This window comes from Berghia stephanieae, chromosome 4 (assembly GCF_034508935.2).
Source record: "Berghia stephanieae isolate SIO BIC M18660-M18661 chromosome 4, UCSD_Bste_1.3, whole genome shotgun sequence".
Taxonomy (NCBI): Eukaryota; Metazoa; Mollusca; class Gastropoda; order Nudibranchia; family Aeolidiidae; genus Berghia; species Berghia stephanieae.
The window spans coordinates 82,269,875-82,288,152 of NC_088363.1; the positions used below are offsets into that span (position 1 = coordinate 82,269,875).

Below are 18,278 nucleotides of genomic sequence, written 5' to 3' on the forward strand. Positions count from 1 at the left end.
GAAGCAAAGAAAAGGATAATTTTTTTTTCCTCTCTTAATGCAACAATCATCATACTTGTTGTCTCCACAAGAGGCTGCCTTTCCTAGTGAAGTCGAGATGCCAATGCTTGTTAAATTATTTTTATGATTTCTTGCTTGGAAGAGTTCCTAAAAAAACAATAGAACATTTTTTTTTTTAATTGCCTTTAACTCTTTCCTTACCGACTGCTTTCAAGATTTTTACTTAAAAATGTCATAATGACCCAAGACACAAAATGAATTTTTAAAAACAATAAGTGTACCTTTACATGAATTTGTGTTAAGTTCTTGTAAATAGAACAAAGTGTATGCTTTACATTAATTTGTTAAAGAGAGAGAGAGAAGAGAGAGAGAGAGAGAGAGAGAGAGAGAGAGAGAGAGAGAGAAGAGAAGAGAGAGAGAGAGAGAGAGAGAGAGAGAGAGAGAGAGAAAGAACGAGAGAGAGAGAACGAGAGAGAGAGAAAGAGAAAGAGAAAAAGAGAGATAGAGGGGAGAGAGAGAGAGAGAGAGAAAATAAGTAGGGGTGAAATATCTGTTCAATGTTATAGTTATCATATAACGTTATAACTAGTATAACTAAATGCCAAATTGCCATATTTATGGACAATAAAGATCTATTATTATTATTATTATTATTATTATTATTATTATTATTATTATTATTATTATTATTATTATTATTATTATTATTATTATTAAGTTCTTGTAAATAGAACAAAGTGTATGCTTTACATAATTTTGTGAAATTCTTGTAAATATAACAAAGTGTATGCTTTACATGATTTTGTTAAGTTCTTCTAAATATAACGAAGAGCATGTTTTACAGGATTTTGTGAAGAGAACAAAATGTATGCTTTACATGATTTTGTGAAGTTGTTGTTAATACAATAAAGTGTATGATTTACATGATTATGTTCTTGTAAATAGAACAAAGGTAATCTTAGATGTAAATAAAGCTAATGAAAAATTATTCACATTTAGTCCTTGGTAGTAAATAGGACTTCAGAGTCATAAGGTCCATGGGTTTGTCCCAGTTTCTATGGCATGAAATGGACAATAACAATTGCTTGCTACCATTTGGATAGGATACTAGTCTATCGCAAAGTACTTTCCAGATCCAGCGACCCAATAACTGCTGGAGATGGGGGGTAGAGGGAGGTCAGAAAAAATTTAGACTTCACCCGGATTCCATCTCGATTCCTTTACATGTGAAGCTAGTGCTTTACCAACTGAGTTATCAGGCCAGTTAAATGAAAATGAAGCCAGTGAATTTCCTCTAAAATTTATTCTCCTCAATATTTGGCAAAATTTGGTTGTAGAATTTATGGGAAAGGGGGGCAGAGGGGAGGGGGTGGGTGGGTGTGAAAAGATCTTAGTGATGATGAGCATCAAAAACAAATTTACTGGTACAGAGAAATCTCACCTGTCCAATTTCCTTCATGTGAGTCGAGATAACCACGAAGAATCCAAGAGAGAATCCAATGAGGATATAGCCATCTCCAAACCTTGTGGAACGAAACATTAGATAATATTCATTAGACGTTGGAACAAGTTTTATTTCATGTCTTTTTGTTTTCTTGAATGTTACAAATGATTTACTGAAAAATTGTGTTGACCCGTTGAAATTGGTTTGAAATATAATGTAATAATTGATTTATACAGAACGCGATTTTTAAAAAAAATACAAGAGGGGTTAAATCTAAACGTTTCTTATCCTGATGTAATTGTAATGATAGATAAAAATCTTTAATAGTTTGCACCATTCACTTGTGGAAGAATAATAATAAAGAATGCAAGTTCTCTCATCGACCGAGAATTGTATTATCTCAGATTTCAATATGACCAATAACTCATTTGTTTAACAATTTATTGATAATAAAAATAAATAAAATAAAAGGGGAAATTTGTCTCTAGGAACAGCCCAGGCGTCAGCCACAGTGCAGAGCCACAAATTGACCTAGGGTGAGGTGACTTGCTCAAGGCCACACAGCGCAGTGGCAGGTGATCGAACTCGGTACCTTTCAGGCAAAAAGCAAAGAACGTACTGCTGAGCCATGCTGCCGCTTGTATATTATTGATAGATCATTTTGTATTTTTCATATTAAAGGCATTTAACGGATATAATCCTAAATTAAGCCTTTATTCATGTTATGCTATGTTTTATTGTGTTATGTCATGTTAAAATATACATAATAAGGCTTACCATTTGTATGCCACAATGGATCCATATCGCTGTTGAAAGGCAAGTTCTATTGGGTTGTCAGGGTCGTTGACATTGTACAGAAACAAAGTCTTTCTGGCAACATTCACACTTACCTGATAAATGGAGTGAATAATTAAAATTAGACGTGAAAATAGAAATATGCTGTCATTTATAGTCAAAATGAACCTGAGCTTTTGTTATACAGCGCAATATCCACTAAATGTGCTCAAAGAGCTTTACAAGGGGTCCATAGTCAACAACAACACTTAACATGTAGGATGAGACATGCCTTCTGTCAGGCAATATTACAATTTTTTCAGACAGAGACAATGCTGTTAACACCTAGGTACGCATTTTATACCTGAGTACAGTGATAGAATGTGAGCAAAGGCCTTTTCCACAAACTCAACTATGTGCCACTCAAAGTGGCACTCGAACCCCGGACTTTCTGATCCAAAGGTGAATGTCATACCATTAGACCACATAGCCACAATCAGTATGTTAACTATTGTAATACACATCGTACATATATCACTGGGTAAATGTGACCCACCTTGTCAAAACAGTATTGTGTCTGGATGAAACAAGTGTTAGAATTCACAGCCACGAAAATGAAACTTTGGGTTTCTTTCAATTTATTATTGCAGAGAATTGAAACAATTTCTCACAGCCACGAAAAGAAACTTTGGGTTTCTTTCAATCTATTATGGAAAAAAAAAACACTCACTGTATTTTCACCAATCGAGCTTCTTTCATCCCCTTTCATTTCAGAAAACTCCATATCGGAGGGTTCAGCCCGTAACTGTGTCTGCCTCAAGGTGTCTCCGTCGGCATTGCTGATACTGATGGTGCGGTCATCACTCCCCAAAGCAAGCAAGTTCTCTTGGCTCCAGGCTCCACAAGTAATCTTTTTTGTATGTTTTCCAATAATTGGAATTTTCCTTTATATACAGGAGTAAAAATAACACATTATAATTATAACCAATATATGAAATTGTTTCATGTTTCGTTGTATAACCCTTTTTTTTTTGGGGGGGGGGGGGGGGGGGAGGGAGGGGGATTGTTTTTCATTGTTTTTTTTAGGGTTGAGAGAACTAAAAGTGGGCAAGAATTTGTTGGGTTTTTTGGGGTTTTTAAAAAAATCATTTATTTATTTATTTTTTTAACCTCAGGAATGAGAGACACCCAATGTTTGTCGTCACTTTGCCAGTTAAGATTTATCTCTATCTTTTACATACGACAATAAACATAGGTAGAGGGATATTGACCTTAAAAAAAAATATTAAAAAAAAAAAAAATAAACAAATAAATAAATTCCTGCATGATTTTAATTCTTGCCCACATTTTTTTATATTTGTATATATTCAAAAGTGGGCAAGAATTGAAATCATGCAGGAATTTAATCTATGCAGCTTCCAAATAAAAGTAAAAGAATGTAAAAACCAATTGATTATCTCTTTAAAATTAAGTCTTTAATTAACTGGGTTGCCAATTCAGGAGGCAAAAATTTACTGAATTTTTACACAAACACATAGACCGCTGTGACCACTGTGAATTTGTACATCCATATTGATATCATAAAAATGCAGTCGCTGAGAGAAACTGTTTTGTCTTGTTATGCTATTGGTTTTTTGGGGATTTTTTCCCAAGAGTAAAAGAGAAAAGTAACATATATTAATCTAATAGAGGAATTTCAACCGGACGCAAAACTAAATTAAAACTGCCATTGGTCAGCTGAAATACAGCATGTATAAATATAGGCCATCAAATGTAAACTGTTTTAAACAACACATGATAAAATTCTTTCACATCACCATTTCTTGGAGATTTTGGGGTTTTGTTTTTTGTTGTTTTTTTGGGGGTTTTTATCTTCTCTCTCAATATTTGTTTATAGGATATCAAGAACACTTACAAATATTTTTAAAAGAACTTACCTTGAGGTTTGATGATTATAGATGAGAAGATTTCCTTTCACTGTTCCCACGGCCAACAAAGATCCAATTTTGGACCACAATAGGAAACTCATTGTGTCCCTATAACATGGGAATAAAAAAAAATAAGAAAGACAAAACAAGTAATAAAACTCATGTAAATTTCAACATCTGATTACATCAAACAACACAAAACCAAGAAAATATCCTTCGGGGATAAATCGCTAGAGGTTTAATTTTTACAAATGAAGGTCCTGTTAACTGTACTGGTAAATTACTGACTGACCTTTCAAACAAGTGGACTTAACTCAGTTCTGTGTTGAGTTAAAACAAATTAGGATTATACAACACTTTTATGATTCAAGCAAATGGACTTATATTAAATCCAGTAGTCCAGTTTTGTTTTTTTCTGATCTCCTTTCCCCACAGTTATAATTGCTACCGTTGAATTAATGCTGTAAAAATCAAGTTTTTTAAAATGGATTTGCCAAAATTATTACTACTGCACATACTTCAGTCCACTGTCAATTTGGGTAAAGTTTCTAGAGTTCGTATCCCAAAGAAAGATTCCGGTGGATCCCTCACAGACGATAGCCAGCACATCACCATCTTGGTTCCAACCCATGCCTGTGCATCTCCTGATAGGAAAGAAACAAAATTCAAAATACAGCTGTGCAAATAGAAAAAAAAATAGAAACCAAGACTTCAGGTTCATAAAACATCTTATACAAACACTGCATTTAATTTACATAATAATTCATGATCAACTATTCTTATTCTTCTTCTTTTGTGTTCTTTTTCTTCTTCTTCTTTGTCTTCAACATTCCCTCTCATGTTTGAATGTCTACTTGGTGAAGGAACGCTGTTTGTTTTCTTAAGCTCTGTCAAAGGCTCATACACTTTAATCTGCACAGGGTACCAGGCTGATTGAGCATTCCCTCATTCAACATCCTGAGAAAATGGAAACAACTCATTCCTAAAACAATAAGACATCAAAGAATTTCATCTTTTAAAGTATAGGGGTTTATTTCCTATTTAATTATCTATTCCTTTTTAATTTGTAAATAGTCAAATCCGTCTGTCTGTCTGTCTATGTGTGTGTGTGTGTGTGTGTCTCTCTCTCTCTCTCTCTCTCTCTCTCTCTCTCTCTCTCTCTCTCTCTCTCTCTCTCTCTCTCTCTCTCTCTCTCTCTCTCTCTCACACACACACACACTCACTCTTTTCCCCTCTTAAATGGTATACCACCAGAAACTTGCCAAGACAGCTAATGTAAAATATAAAAGGTTTCTGATAAACTCACCCTGGTAAAGAGACATCATCTTGTAACTCTCCATGCCGGTCAAACAGCTTTGCCCTTGCATCAACTCTGAAATATCAAGTATGTTTAATAAATTCATTATTAGTGCATAAATACAACTCATGACGAACACAATAAAACAAATTTATAAATGACTGACTGCATTTTCAAAACAGTACTATGCTGAGGTTAGTCTGAGGTGGAAAGTTCAATTATAAATCTAAACTTATTTAAGTAAAATCAAATCTTTATACATATTCTCTCATCATACTCAGATGTAAAATGAGTATCTGAATTTTAACAGCATTGTCTCTATCGGGAAAAAATTGTAATATCACTTAACAGGTCTTGTCCTCCATGTTAAACGTTGCTGTTTGCTAGAGACCCCTTGTAAAGCCCATTGGCACATTTAGTGGATATTATGCTATAATAAATCACACTCAAATTTGATATACAAAGAAAGAGTAAACTGAAACTCTACCATGAAATGGTTAACCCAGACCTGCCTACTTGACATTGGAAAAATTCCTAGTTTTCTGGGGCACTAGAATAGTAGACATTGTAACTACTTTTAAAAATTACCAGTTTGTGATTAAATACTTTAGATCAATGCTTTAAACTCCTTTACAAATGACACTGGCAGCAAAACTTTGTTTTCAAAAAGTTCATGGAATTAAGATCTTTTTATATCTTTATCAATTAGGACCCCAAAAATTCGTAGTTCTACGAAATTTTCATTGTAGTTGGCAGGTCTGTTCAACTGGAAAAAAAGTGACAAATAATACAATTTGAACAAACACGAGGTTGAGTTTTATTTTTTTTTTAAATGATTAATTCAAACATAAAAAAAATAAATTAAGAATTAAGAATCAGATAATAATAGAGAGAGCAATGCCATTGCCCGAAAATGTGGATCTTTACACAAAAATAAAATATATTTGTGTTCATACCCCGTGGTTGCCAGATAATTTCCATGGGTTGACTGCCAAGCATATGTTACAGGTCCCTGACCATGGGCTTTGTCAGGGATACTGAATATCCGCTGTAAAGATAGAAAATTATGGGATGCTATGTTAGAATTGTCGAACAAGTAACATAATTCAGAAAGGTGAGTGGAGCAGGCATTTATGTTGATAATAACACGAAATGAAATGAGCTAGAAAAGTGCCCGAAGTCCCCTTGGATGGCCAGACGAGGGGCAAAAACAGTCAGGTCATGGGTTTAACTATCACTCCTCACTAATTCCCCTCACAATTCTCCTGTCAGCCCATCTTTCCCACCCTTAATGGCTTGTTTAATTTTAACTAATAAAAAGAGCCTCAGGCCAACACAACACTGACATGCTAGTCTCCCAGTAATGGCCATTGGGGTCAAGTACAAAAAAAAAAAAAGTAAAAAAAAGCTTCGATCAACCCCCTCCAAACACACATACACACACAAACGCAAACACAAACTAACTCCACACATATGCCCTCGTACACTTAAGGTCACAAGGACAGGTCTATTCAATACAAACTAAATGCAAAAGAAATATATCTTTGAATGCTCAAACTCAAACTCAAACTCAAGTGAATGTCAGTTTGTTGGAGATTCCCATGTTGGCCTCTGAATACGTGCTGCCAATAATATGAAAACAGCCAGACTAAAATGAGGAATTGTGACATGTTTGGGAGTTCCATGATGTCGACATTTGTGAGTTCAAAATTTCCCCGTGCTGCACTGGATATGATTTGAAGTAGAAATGAGCTGATACAAAGTGATTCACCATGTCTGTGTAACTGCTAATTATCATTTTCTTACTATTCTTCTTCTTCTTCTTATCATTATTTATTATTATCATTATTAATATTATTATTATTATTATTATTATTATTATTATTATTATTATTATTATTATTATTATTATTATTATTATTATTATTATGCCAGAGTGAAGTGGACGTAAAATACTTTTAAGTTTAAAGTTAAAAAGATCGTAAATATGGAATAAATATGAGGTATCAGCTTTATTTACGTCACGAAACTGTATTTATTCTAATCAATAAAAAAACATAAACATATACTTGTCTTCTGTCGCATACTCATACTTTTGGCTATAAATTACAATTCATTTTCTAAATAATATTATGAACTCAATTTTCAGCATAACAGTAACAGTAAGTTGAGTAAGAGGGTCTTTAAAAAGTGTTTTGATGCGGTTGGCACAACATGAAAACGACACGATCGTGAATCTGCAAACATCGTTTACTTTACAAGTGTGGGATTCGCAATTTGTTGTAAAAAAAATATATATGAATAAATATTCGCTGAGGAAATTGGAAGTTGACCAGGACCAGAGTCAACATTCAGAAATAACAACTTCATCTTAGACGCCGGATTATTCTTATTTCTACTGCTTTATATACGAGTATAGAATTTCATCGGATAACCTTTGATTTAGCTTAACTTTAATTATTTAAATTCCAGAAAGAGTCAGCTCTTTCAAGTTATACCTTCATATTTGAAGCCATCGTTTTTCATGGAATGTTGCGAATTTTATTTTGCGCATGACGAACCGGAAATCCAAGGCAAACATTGAAAACTTCCCCCAAGGGACACCATCCCTCTGTTTTCCTCAATTGTTACCATAGCAACCTTAAATTCGATTTTTGTTTCTTCACCATTTGAATGTAACACTTATTATTTCTTTTTTTTTTTTATTCATTACATCTTTGCGTAGAACAAAAGTTTGTAGTGTTCACCGGCCCTGTTGGAAATGAAACTATGCGTTTAATAAACCGGAAATGGATACCATATAAACAAATGGCCGCCACCTTTGTGGTAATTCGTTTGTTATATTCCAATTGAATGTTGAAATGTGATAAGACAATAGCAATAACTTAAGATTTGAGGATGGCAGAGAGAAAATACGATCTTGCCCTTGTAAATACACTGTCTGAAAAGCCTATCAAGCACCAAGATTGGTAAGGGTGAATTTTGAATCGCAGTGAAATGTAGAGAAATAGAGATTTAAAAAAAACACTCCAACGTCAAAGAAATTTGATTCACGATAACTTCGTCCCTATTTATGCTACACTGATAAAATTGGTATCAAATTAAATGTCTAAAAGAGAAGCATAATCTACCGAGGATAAATTTTAAGTTTCATTGAAAGAACAGAAGTTCAACAAGTTCAATTATAAAAATTGGTCCAATCATTAATAGATGAGGAGGAGCGAAGGAGACTACACCAAGTCTAAAAGCTCTATACAGAGGTATCCAGGTATCCAGGTAAATACTCAAAGTAGTAGAAAAAAAATTGCTATAAACGCAAAACAATGCCATTCGAAATGCTGAAAATATCATCATTTTGTAATCTCAAGCAGGTATAATATAAGAATATCAAGATAAATTCTAAGTCAGCAAATAAAAGATAGTTTATCGGTTCTGCTTTCAGTTTCTGTGATATAGTGTATTTATACTGGCTTTGATTGATCGTTAGACAATGTCTGGAGTTCGAATCCATCTGATAAACACCTTCACCCTGGCAACCTACTGAGACCGTGGACTTAAAATATTATTGATTAAAAAAAAGAATGCAACAATTTCTGTTTTTTTTAAATGATAAAAATAACACGGAACGTTCAGTTTCAAATCCGTCCTCAGCTAACAGCAAAACAATTAAAGCGGTCGTACTTGCCATAGAATTAAGTTTTGTTGATGTTGGATGAAAAGGGGATTTGAGCTCGAAACATTCGATGCTGAGTATTTTGTTCTTCTTTAAATCTATTTTACTCAAATTGGTAAGAACGTCATTTCATGTCTTTACAATTGGCTTACATAAGCATCGAATTTAGAAATAAAATGTAAAATTTTAAATTTAATTTAACACCAAACATATTTGACACCGAAGGGTGTATAAAACGAAAATTGTCACAGATTTCCAACTTTAAAAAAAAATTAATGCAATGACAAAATAAACATACTTTCGGAAAAAATAGTTTGAAATAAGAAGAATTTTCACTTTTCTGATCACTTTCCATATTTCTATGTTGTCATATTTCAATTTCAATATCCTCGTCTTACTCATTTGTATTCCTCTGTGGAAATCACAAAAATTATCCATTCCCCATCTTGATTTTGGTGAAGTTGTATAAATTCTTAATTGTTCAACACTCATCCAAAGCAGCTTGTAATTTCATTTGGATATCCAGAGCACAACCGCAAATTTGTTTTTTATTTCTTCATTCATTAGACAAAACTTTCCTTCTTATTTCATCTGAAATTTGTAAATTTTATTCAAAAACAAAAATGAATATGACCGCTTCAGAAAAGAATAAAATACCAACCACGAAATGTTGCGGGCTCAAAACCCTTCTTCAACCAACAACAAAAAACAATGAAAACATAAATATGTTACTAAAAATAAGAAACCAGATCGGCGACAGAGAAACATTATCCACATCCTCTCTGTTTAAAAATCTTGGAATCTTCCTTCAGCAGCTTAGTATCACTTTGAATTAAATTCTATTTACTTAGGTATAAGGAGCGTCTCCAGACAAAATACATCAAGAAACTTCAGCCAGGTGAATGCATTCATCAACAAAATGTTCAAAATTGGAGATTTTTAAAGGATGGTCTGGATGATTTTCGTGATGGTCTCCCTCCAGCCGTTCAGGGAAGTGACTTTATCAAGGTAAGCTCTCATAAGATAAAATTCTGTTTTAAAAAGTGTCTATGAAACAGTGCCAGGCAAAGCAAGAAAGAAAAATACACCAAAAAAATCCATCCCTATACATCAAGACCAATCTCCCTTGACATTTTACAACAACGATGGCAACTTTTCGGTCACATACTACGCAGGGACAAAAACATACCAGCTAACCAAGCCATGTCGGGATATTTCCAAAAACACGGGAACCTTTTCAGAGGAAGACCGATCACAACACTCCCTGTGATCCTAAATAAAAACCTCACAACACTTGGACAAAGCATTAGTCTCATAACGGCAGGGGACCTTGAAAATCTGAGAACCCTAGCAGAGGACCGGCAATATTGGAGACACCTCACACAGGAAATACTGGAAACAGCCAAGGCGACCCGATCTTTCGGTCGAGACGCGAAAGGCATCTAAGTCAAGAAGTATACATCAGTCTTATATTTTGGGATGTTTTTCAATTATGTTTTTCTTCTTGCTTTGTCTGATGCTTTTTGAGCTTAAAACAAAAACTTGAGTTTTTATATAGTGCAATATCCACTAAATGCTTTACAAGGGGTCCCTAGCCAATAGCAACACTTAATGTGTAGAACGAAATATGAGGCCTGTTAGGCAATATTACAATTTTTTTCGGACAGAGACAATTTCTGTTAACGGCAGGTACTCATTTTACACCTGAGTACGGTGAGAGAATGTGAGTAAAGAGTATACTCCAAGGACTCAACTATGGGCTGCGCAAGGCTTGAACCTAGGACCTTCCAATCCGAAAGCGAGTGTCATACTACAAGACCACATAGCCGCACTGTTTCATACACACTTTTTCAGATATTTATCTCACACCAGTGCCTGCTCCCTATTTTCTCAATTTAAGCTCTCATAATCACTGCCTTGTAGTTCTGGGTCATTTACTCATTTTGTTGAGGTGAACAATGAGCATAGATTTTTTCTTTTGCTGAAAGAAATCAAAGAAAATTGATAAAGTCAGGACAAATTGATGAATTTACTCAGTTGAATGATATATTGGTTAGAGCATTATTTCATCTTTTGAACATTACAATCTGTACATACCAGAATTTATAATAGTTTTATAATGTAAAGAAGTTTGGACTAATAAATATCGACACCTGTACATCAAGGGACCGAAAATAATCAAAATCAATCAACCTAGCCTTGGTGTGACTTAGTCCGATCTTGAAGCTTATTTTATTTCTATGTTTGTTTGGGTTTTTTTTTGTATAGTCTGAAAAAGGACCAGGACCTGCTGTTAGTGGACTGACCAGTAATATAGACAATGTAAAACAGCAGGCGGCCAGAAGAAGACTGACCAGGGACCAGACATACTATTCCAAATGTACACCCCAGCAACAACAACGCAGGGATTATATAAATGAAGTTGAACAAGGTTTATTGAAGCATCCTCTTGCTCTCTACCCTCACCTTGAGGAGAGTGTTGCTCCAGAGGTAAGATATGTCTATCGCACATGTTGCTTACCTCTTATATTTGATTAAAATTATTACATGATATAACACAATCGTAAACATAAAGTGAGCAAGGGCGAGGTGACTTGCTCAAGGCCACTAACTGATATAAAACTAAAACCTAGAAGTGCTACTAATTATCAGTTGTTACTGTTTTATTTTAAATCTAAATGTGTCTTCATATTGGTCACATCACTTTTAATGATGATGGAAATAGTCAAATTTCCATGATTTTAGAGTCTAGATGTTTGGGTTTGCAATTAAAATAATGGAAACATTTGTTTCAATTATTTAAAAACTCAACACTCACTATTAAGATAGAAATGTTTAAAAATTAATTAAGAGGTCCCAAAAGTTGGTAGAGCACCCACTTCATACACAAAGGAACTGAGATTGATTAGGGGTGAAGTCCAGATTTTTTCTGACCCCCTTGTCCACCTAGGAGTGATTGGGTAGTTGGATCTGTTAAATATGGCAGAAAATACTTTGTGATAGACTAGCATCCTATTCAATGATAGCAAGCAATTTCTATCATCCATTTCATACCATAGACACCGGGACAAACTCTGTTTTTGTGAGACTAATGGCTCTAAAGGACTAATTTTTAAATAATTTTTCACAGCTCTTTGAAGACATTGTTGATTTACTTGACCCACAATTCAACATTCACGACATGCAAGATGATGAGACAGATGTCCTTGGTAAATTGGATGAAAGTGACAGAATGTCGTCTAAATCGGGAAGATCTGATGGACACACTGAATCAAAGATGTCCGTTGAATCGGATACAAAGTAAGATAACAGTTGTAACTATTAACTTTATAGAGTCAAAGTGATACAAGCTGCTAGAAGCTGTGGACTGTATTGACTTTGTAGTGTCGAAGTAATACAAGCTGTTAGAAGCTGTGGACTGTATTGACTTTGTAGTGTCGAAGTAATACAAAGCTGTTAGAAGCTGTGGACTGTATTGACTTTGTAGTGTCAAAGTGATACAAAGCTGCTAGAAGCTGTGGACTGTATTGACTTTGTAGTGTCGAAGTAATACAAAGCTGCTAGAAGCTGTGGACTGTATTGACTTTCAAGAGTCAAAGTGATATATAGCTACTAGAATCTGTGGACTGTAAGAAGTAATGAACAAAAAAGAATATAACACTTTTGAAAAATAACAAAACACCAAATATGGAAAGTTTCAGGCTCAAAACCATGATTCAGCCAATAACAAAAACAGTAATTGAAGCACTTAAAATTCAGACGGTAGCAGAGAATTATAGACAAGACATGCCAAATACTCCTCTGTCATCTATCGGAATTCTAAGCGATGTATTCATGTTAGATTAGCCTTTTAGTCCGTTGTATATTTTAATTTGTGCATTGATTAACTATTGATTATAAATGTTTGTTTTGTTTGTTTTGTTGTTTTTTTATAGCAGCCTGAGCACCTTTGAGTGGATTTATGCGTTTTATAAATGCTTCATTATTATTATTATTATTATTATTATTATTATTATTATTATTATTATTATTATTATTATTATTATTATTATTATTATTATTATTATTATTATTATTATTGTTATTATTATTATTGTTATTATTATTATTGTTATTGTTATTGTTATTATTATTATTATTATTATTATTATTATTATTATTATTATTATTATTATTATTATTATTATTATTATTATTATTATTATCATATTGCTTTTGTTTTTGGCTGAAGGAGGGTTATATTGTTTTTGTTTCATTTTCTTTTTCTTTCTTTCTTTTTTAAATTTATTTTTATTTGTTGCATGATCAGATTTTTAAGAATTAAAATATATTTAGTCAGCAAGCACTCTCATGCAAATCATTAGATCTATAATTCTTTTTCTTTAATTCATTGAGATAATGATTTTGATAACAACTTAATCGAGCATCACTTTATTTTCAGCTCCAAAGATGTAACAGCAGGTTTGTCAGTCAGAAACCCATATCGATGGTTACCGAGGAAGGAAGTGAAGGATAAAAAGGACATGAAAAAATCGAAAGACAAAGGTGCAGCCAATGCGCCATCAGAAGAAGAGCACATAAAAAAAGTTACTCAGGTATTCCAATAGACAAATATTTTCATTGCTTGAATTTGACTTTTTGTTGAAACGAAGTCAACTCTTAGATTTAAGACAAATAGAATGAACGTTTTTTTAAAAAGACCCTTAACGGTGTTCATTGCAAAATTATTTGAACAACTCATCCCTATTTGAATCATTATATGGGGGTTCTGACAGCTTAATTGGTAGAGCACTCACTTCACACACAAAAGTACCAAGATTGATCCCAGGTGAAGGGAAATGGCTTAGCCGGAATAGATGATGATATGATGATATATTACCCAAAATCTTATGGTTATCTATAATCCTATAAAATATCCAGTTGTTTTTTACTCTTATTTTAACTGATAACCTAAGCATTTATATAGAGCAATATCCACTAAATGTGCTCAAAGCGCTTCACAAGGGGTCACTAGCTGACAACAATACTTAACATGTAGGTGGAGACTTGATGCCTGTTAGGCAATATTACAAATTTTTTTTCCAACAGAGACAAAATTGTTAACTGGTAACAGTCAGGTACGCATTTACACCTGATTACGGTGAGAGAATGTGAGTAAAGAAACTTTTCCAAGGATTCATCTATGCCCTGCTCTGAGCGGTACTCAAACCCTGAAATCTCCCAGTCTGAAGACGAGTGTCATACCACCAGACCACATTACAGCCTCACCACTTAGAGTTTATGACACTTCACATATTATGTTGTTGAATATTACAGACCCCCTTTCTCAATCAATCATGAACCTCGCACTACCTTACCTTATTGTACCTTGTATTATTTCTAATTTTTCTTTTTGTGTCGTGTTCCACCAAGCCATCTTCAGGTAACTGGATCTAATATCAAATCATTCTAAAATATTCTACAATTGACAAGTCAATGTCCTTTTAAGAGGGTAACAAACAATTTTTAGTGTTCCACACAACAAAGTTCGTGATAAACTCTACTCTATGGACCTGAAAGCTCTAAGTCGCCATTTAGCATGTATAATACTTCAATGCAATTTATCTCTCAAAGGATTTCTGTGAGTGGGTGGCTGACCTTGGGGGTGAAAGTAACAACATCGAGGAGTCAACTATAACCAGTTTGTTTGCCAGTGGGTGAGTAAATTGTAACACGTGTAAGACTGTCCTTCATACATCAATTAATTTGTCTTGTTTTATTAAGTTGAAATTTCTGTTTTTGTCATATTTTGTTTGTTTGTTTGTTTATTTATTTATTTTATATGTATTTGAATCTTTAAAAAAAATTTTTTTTACCGGTTTTTCTAATTTTAATGACAATGTTTCATTCTCAACACAAAAGGACAGCTTGTTCAGATTGTTCTCCCCTTAGTCTTTCATTCTTTATATCTTCTTCTTTCAGCTTATCCCGCAGTTTGCAGGGTTGCCATAATGAATGCCACATCTCCATGCATCTGGGTTCAGCGCATCATCTTCCTCCTGACCGAGTTCTTTCATATCATCCTTTACCTTATTCAACCATCTAGTCTTTGGGCATCCCTTTTTCCTCTTTCCCACTATTAATAAGTCCAATACTTTCCTTCGCATGTACTCCCTCTCTCATCTCTTTACATGTCCGAAGCATTTCAATCTATCTCTCTCATCTTTATTGATACATTCTTCACTTCAGTTAACCTTCGTATTCGTTCATTTCCCATTTTATCTTTTCTTGTCCAGCCAAGTGACCATCTCAACATCCTCATTTCTGCCACCTCAACTTCTTTATCTTGTTTCTTTGTTGTAGCTGCTGTCTCTAGTCCATATAACATTGCTGGTCTTACAACTGTTGTATATATTTTCCCCTTCAGCTTTGCGGAAATTCGTTTGTCACACATAACTCCAGTTGCCTTCCTCCAATTATTCCAGCCTGTCTGTTCTTCTTCTTAACCTCCATCTCATTGCCCCCATCTCCTTGAACAGTTGTTCCTAAGTATTTGAATTGGTTTGTTTCTGGCACATCCTCTTTTCCTATCTTTATTGGTGGTTCTGCTCTCTGTTGTCCGATGCACAAATACTCTATCTTCGATCTGCTTATCCTTAATCCCCTCCTTTCCAACACCCGTCTCCAACCCCCCAGTTCCTTTTCCGCCTCGGCTTTTGTATCATTTAAAAGTACATCCTTATATAATATATTGATATGGTAAATTATTTTGACTATGTAATGGCCATTTAAAAAAACAAAACCTTTTGGTGACATTAGTATCATTGAAACTGTAGAATGAATTATCCCATTAAATGTCTGCACAATTCTGCTATAGTCTCTCACTTGATGTCATCTTAAGTCTCTATATTTTACTTGTCAGTTACGAGACAAAGCCAGCGTTATCTGTACCCATCCACGTGGTAGAATTGAGCAACGTACCTCAAGAGTTAAGAATGTCTGCTGCTGTTCCTCCTCCATCCCAATCAAATTCTAGTAAACTGAAAAACCCGACAGTGGGACCAGCTGTAAAGGTAATTGGATTGATTTTATTGTCTTGGACCAGATGGTTCAATTTTGAGTCATGCTTTGAGTGGCATGTAGTTGAGTCCTTTGAAAAGGCTCTTTACTTACATTCTCTCACCATACTTGGGTGTAGAATGAGTACCTGACTGTGAACACCTTTGTCTCTTCCAGAGAAAAAAAACTGTAATATCATCTAACAGGTGTCATGTCTCGTCCTACATGTGAAGAGTTGCTGTTGGCAAGGCGCCCCTTGTAAAGCGCATTGAGCATGTTTAGTGGATATTGCCCGATATAAATGCTCAAATTTAAGTTTTAATGAATATGTGTGTGCTTATCTATGAGATAAAGTTTGTGAGACAAAATTTTTTCACCGAATGAGCCTTTTAAATTATGGTGATGACGATGATGAGATGATGATGATAATGTTCTAAAAATAAAACTGACCTTTTATATAGTGCAATATCCACTAAATATGCTCAAAGCGCTTTACACAAGGGGTCCCTGGTCAACAGCAACATTTAACATGTAGGATGGGACATGACACCTGTTAGCTGATATTACAATTTTTCGGACGTGGACAACGCTGTTAACGGCCAAGTACTCATTTTACAGCTGAGTACGGTGAGAGAATGTGAGTAAAGAGCCTTTTCCAAGGACTCAACTATGCGCTGAGTGAGACTCGAACTCATGACCTTCTGATCTGAAAGCGAGTGTCATACCACAAGACCACATAGTGACTTGATGACGATGAGGAGGAAGAGGACGAGGAGTAGGAGGAGGAGGATCGTGACTATGATAAGGAAAAGAATCAGAACATTTAGATATAGCATTGACTCACGCTTTATACCATTTAGTATTTAGAATATCTAATGGAGCGTCCATTAAAATTTTTTTTTTGGTTGAAAAACAGTGCAGTTTCGATTGGCATGTGTGTTGATCACATGACTATATCCAACAAACAGCGGGATTTGTGGTTAGAGGAACCTGTATTGTTGTTGTTTGGATGTGTATGAATTTGATGGTGTACTTGGAGTGTAAAGTGTAAAGTTGCACACATTGTGTTGTGTAATATTATGTTGGGTGGGAGTGTGAATGTTGGATGTGTAAACTTTTGGGCTTTCTTGGTCTCTAGGGAAGACCATAAAATAAATGTTAAGAAAGGAATAAAAGATCTACATCTGAGCTGAGTCGCGTCTATTTACTATTAATAGCAATGATATTAAATATAATTTTTTTTTTAACATTTAAAAACTATGTCTGAACTGAGTTGTTCCAGTCAGTCTCTCTAGGTCACAAGCGACGTGTACAAATTGTTCTGGGCTCTTTGTTGTAATGGAAATACTCTCAAACTAACCAATGCAAAATATTACAACTATGAAAAATCAAGTCCATAAATGCGTTTGGACATCAGACCTGCAAATGTGTGTTGCTTGGTCACAAGGGTATTGGAGTTGTTGGGCTTTATTATAGGGGGGGGGGGGGGGGGGAGTAATTTTGCCACACATGACACTTGTACTTTTAGTGTGTCATCCTCGATAAAAAGAGTAGAATTCTTAGCCTGTGTGTGTTGGTTCAATTCCTGCTGTTCAATTTCAACAACAGAAAATCACAGGAGAGTATGAGCCAAGCTGGGTGAAATTCAAATATGGCGCCTGGTATTTACCACCAAAGAACTGGAAAAAGATGGACTGGGATGAAGAATTAGTCGATCCTAAACAACTGAAAGACCAAGAAATGTCTGAAGCCAAGAAAAAAAGCAATGATCTGGTTAGTCAGTCATTTAACAATCCTTCTCTTCCCCCCCCCCCCCACCCCTCTTCACTTTCCCCAACACATTCATCACTAAACAACACCTCTTTCCACCCCACCCTCCCATCCCCTATTTACTCCAGATCTCTTATAAAGTTAAACTTTTTTGGTGTTAACTGTAATTTTACTCACATTGTTAAATAAATTACAAAACCATTTAAAATCATAAAATATGAACCTCGATAACGACATGCACGACGATTATATCGTAATCGAGTGTCGTTATTAAAGGTTTCAAATGTGGACAAAGGGGCTGTAAGGCCACGACATTTTATAACATTGACAAAACAAACAAACATCTGTAGTGTA

The 18,278-nt window shown here is 34.6% G+C and overlaps 2 protein-coding genes across 4 annotated transcripts in view; one reads left to right on the forward strand and one right to left on the reverse strand.

The window, feature by feature from the left end:
- LOC144971374 (WD repeat-containing protein 19-like) overlaps positions 1-8,040 on the reverse strand; it is a 47,584-nt gene extending 39,544 nt beyond the window's left edge. For both annotated transcript variants that reach the window (XM_078912175.1, XM_078912174.1), the window contains exons 1-9: positions 7,942-8,040; positions 6,400-6,491; positions 5,453-5,518; positions 4,665-4,790; positions 4,156-4,254; positions 2,949-3,162; positions 2,222-2,334; positions 1,442-1,523; positions 56-147 (exon numbers count right to left, since the gene is read on the reverse strand). In XM_078912175.1, the coding sequence (XP_078768301.1) occupies positions 56-147; positions 1,442-1,523; positions 2,222-2,334; positions 2,949-3,162; positions 4,156-4,254; positions 4,665-4,790; positions 5,453-5,518; positions 6,400-6,491; positions 7,942-7,959 (902 nt within the window). In that variant the 5' untranslated portion in view covers positions 7,960-8,040. The remainder of the gene's footprint in view (positions 1-55; positions 148-1,441; positions 1,524-2,221; positions 2,335-2,948; positions 3,163-4,155; positions 4,255-4,664; positions 4,791-5,452; positions 5,519-6,399; positions 6,492-7,941) is intronic.
- Positions 8,041-8,227: 187 nt separating this feature from the next.
- Positions 8,228-18,278, forward strand: part of LOC144971375 (protein FAM47E-like) — a 12,455-nt gene continuing 2,404 nt past the window's right edge. For both annotated transcript variants that reach the window (XR_013645124.1, XM_078912176.1), the window contains exons 1-8: positions 8,228-8,412; positions 9,968-10,124; positions 11,385-11,606; positions 12,247-12,416; positions 13,558-13,711; positions 14,730-14,812; positions 16,018-16,168; positions 17,763-17,927. Coding sequence is in view for 1 of the 2 variants with exons in the window: in XM_078912176.1 (XP_078768302.1) it covers positions 8,342-8,412; positions 9,968-10,124; positions 11,385-11,606; positions 12,247-12,416; positions 13,558-13,711; positions 14,730-14,812; positions 16,018-16,168; positions 17,763-17,927 (1,173 nt within the window). In the remaining variant the exon portion in view is untranslated. The remainder of the gene's footprint in view (positions 8,413-9,967; positions 10,125-11,384; positions 11,607-12,246; positions 12,417-13,557; positions 13,712-14,729; positions 14,813-16,017; positions 16,169-17,762; positions 17,928-18,278) is intronic.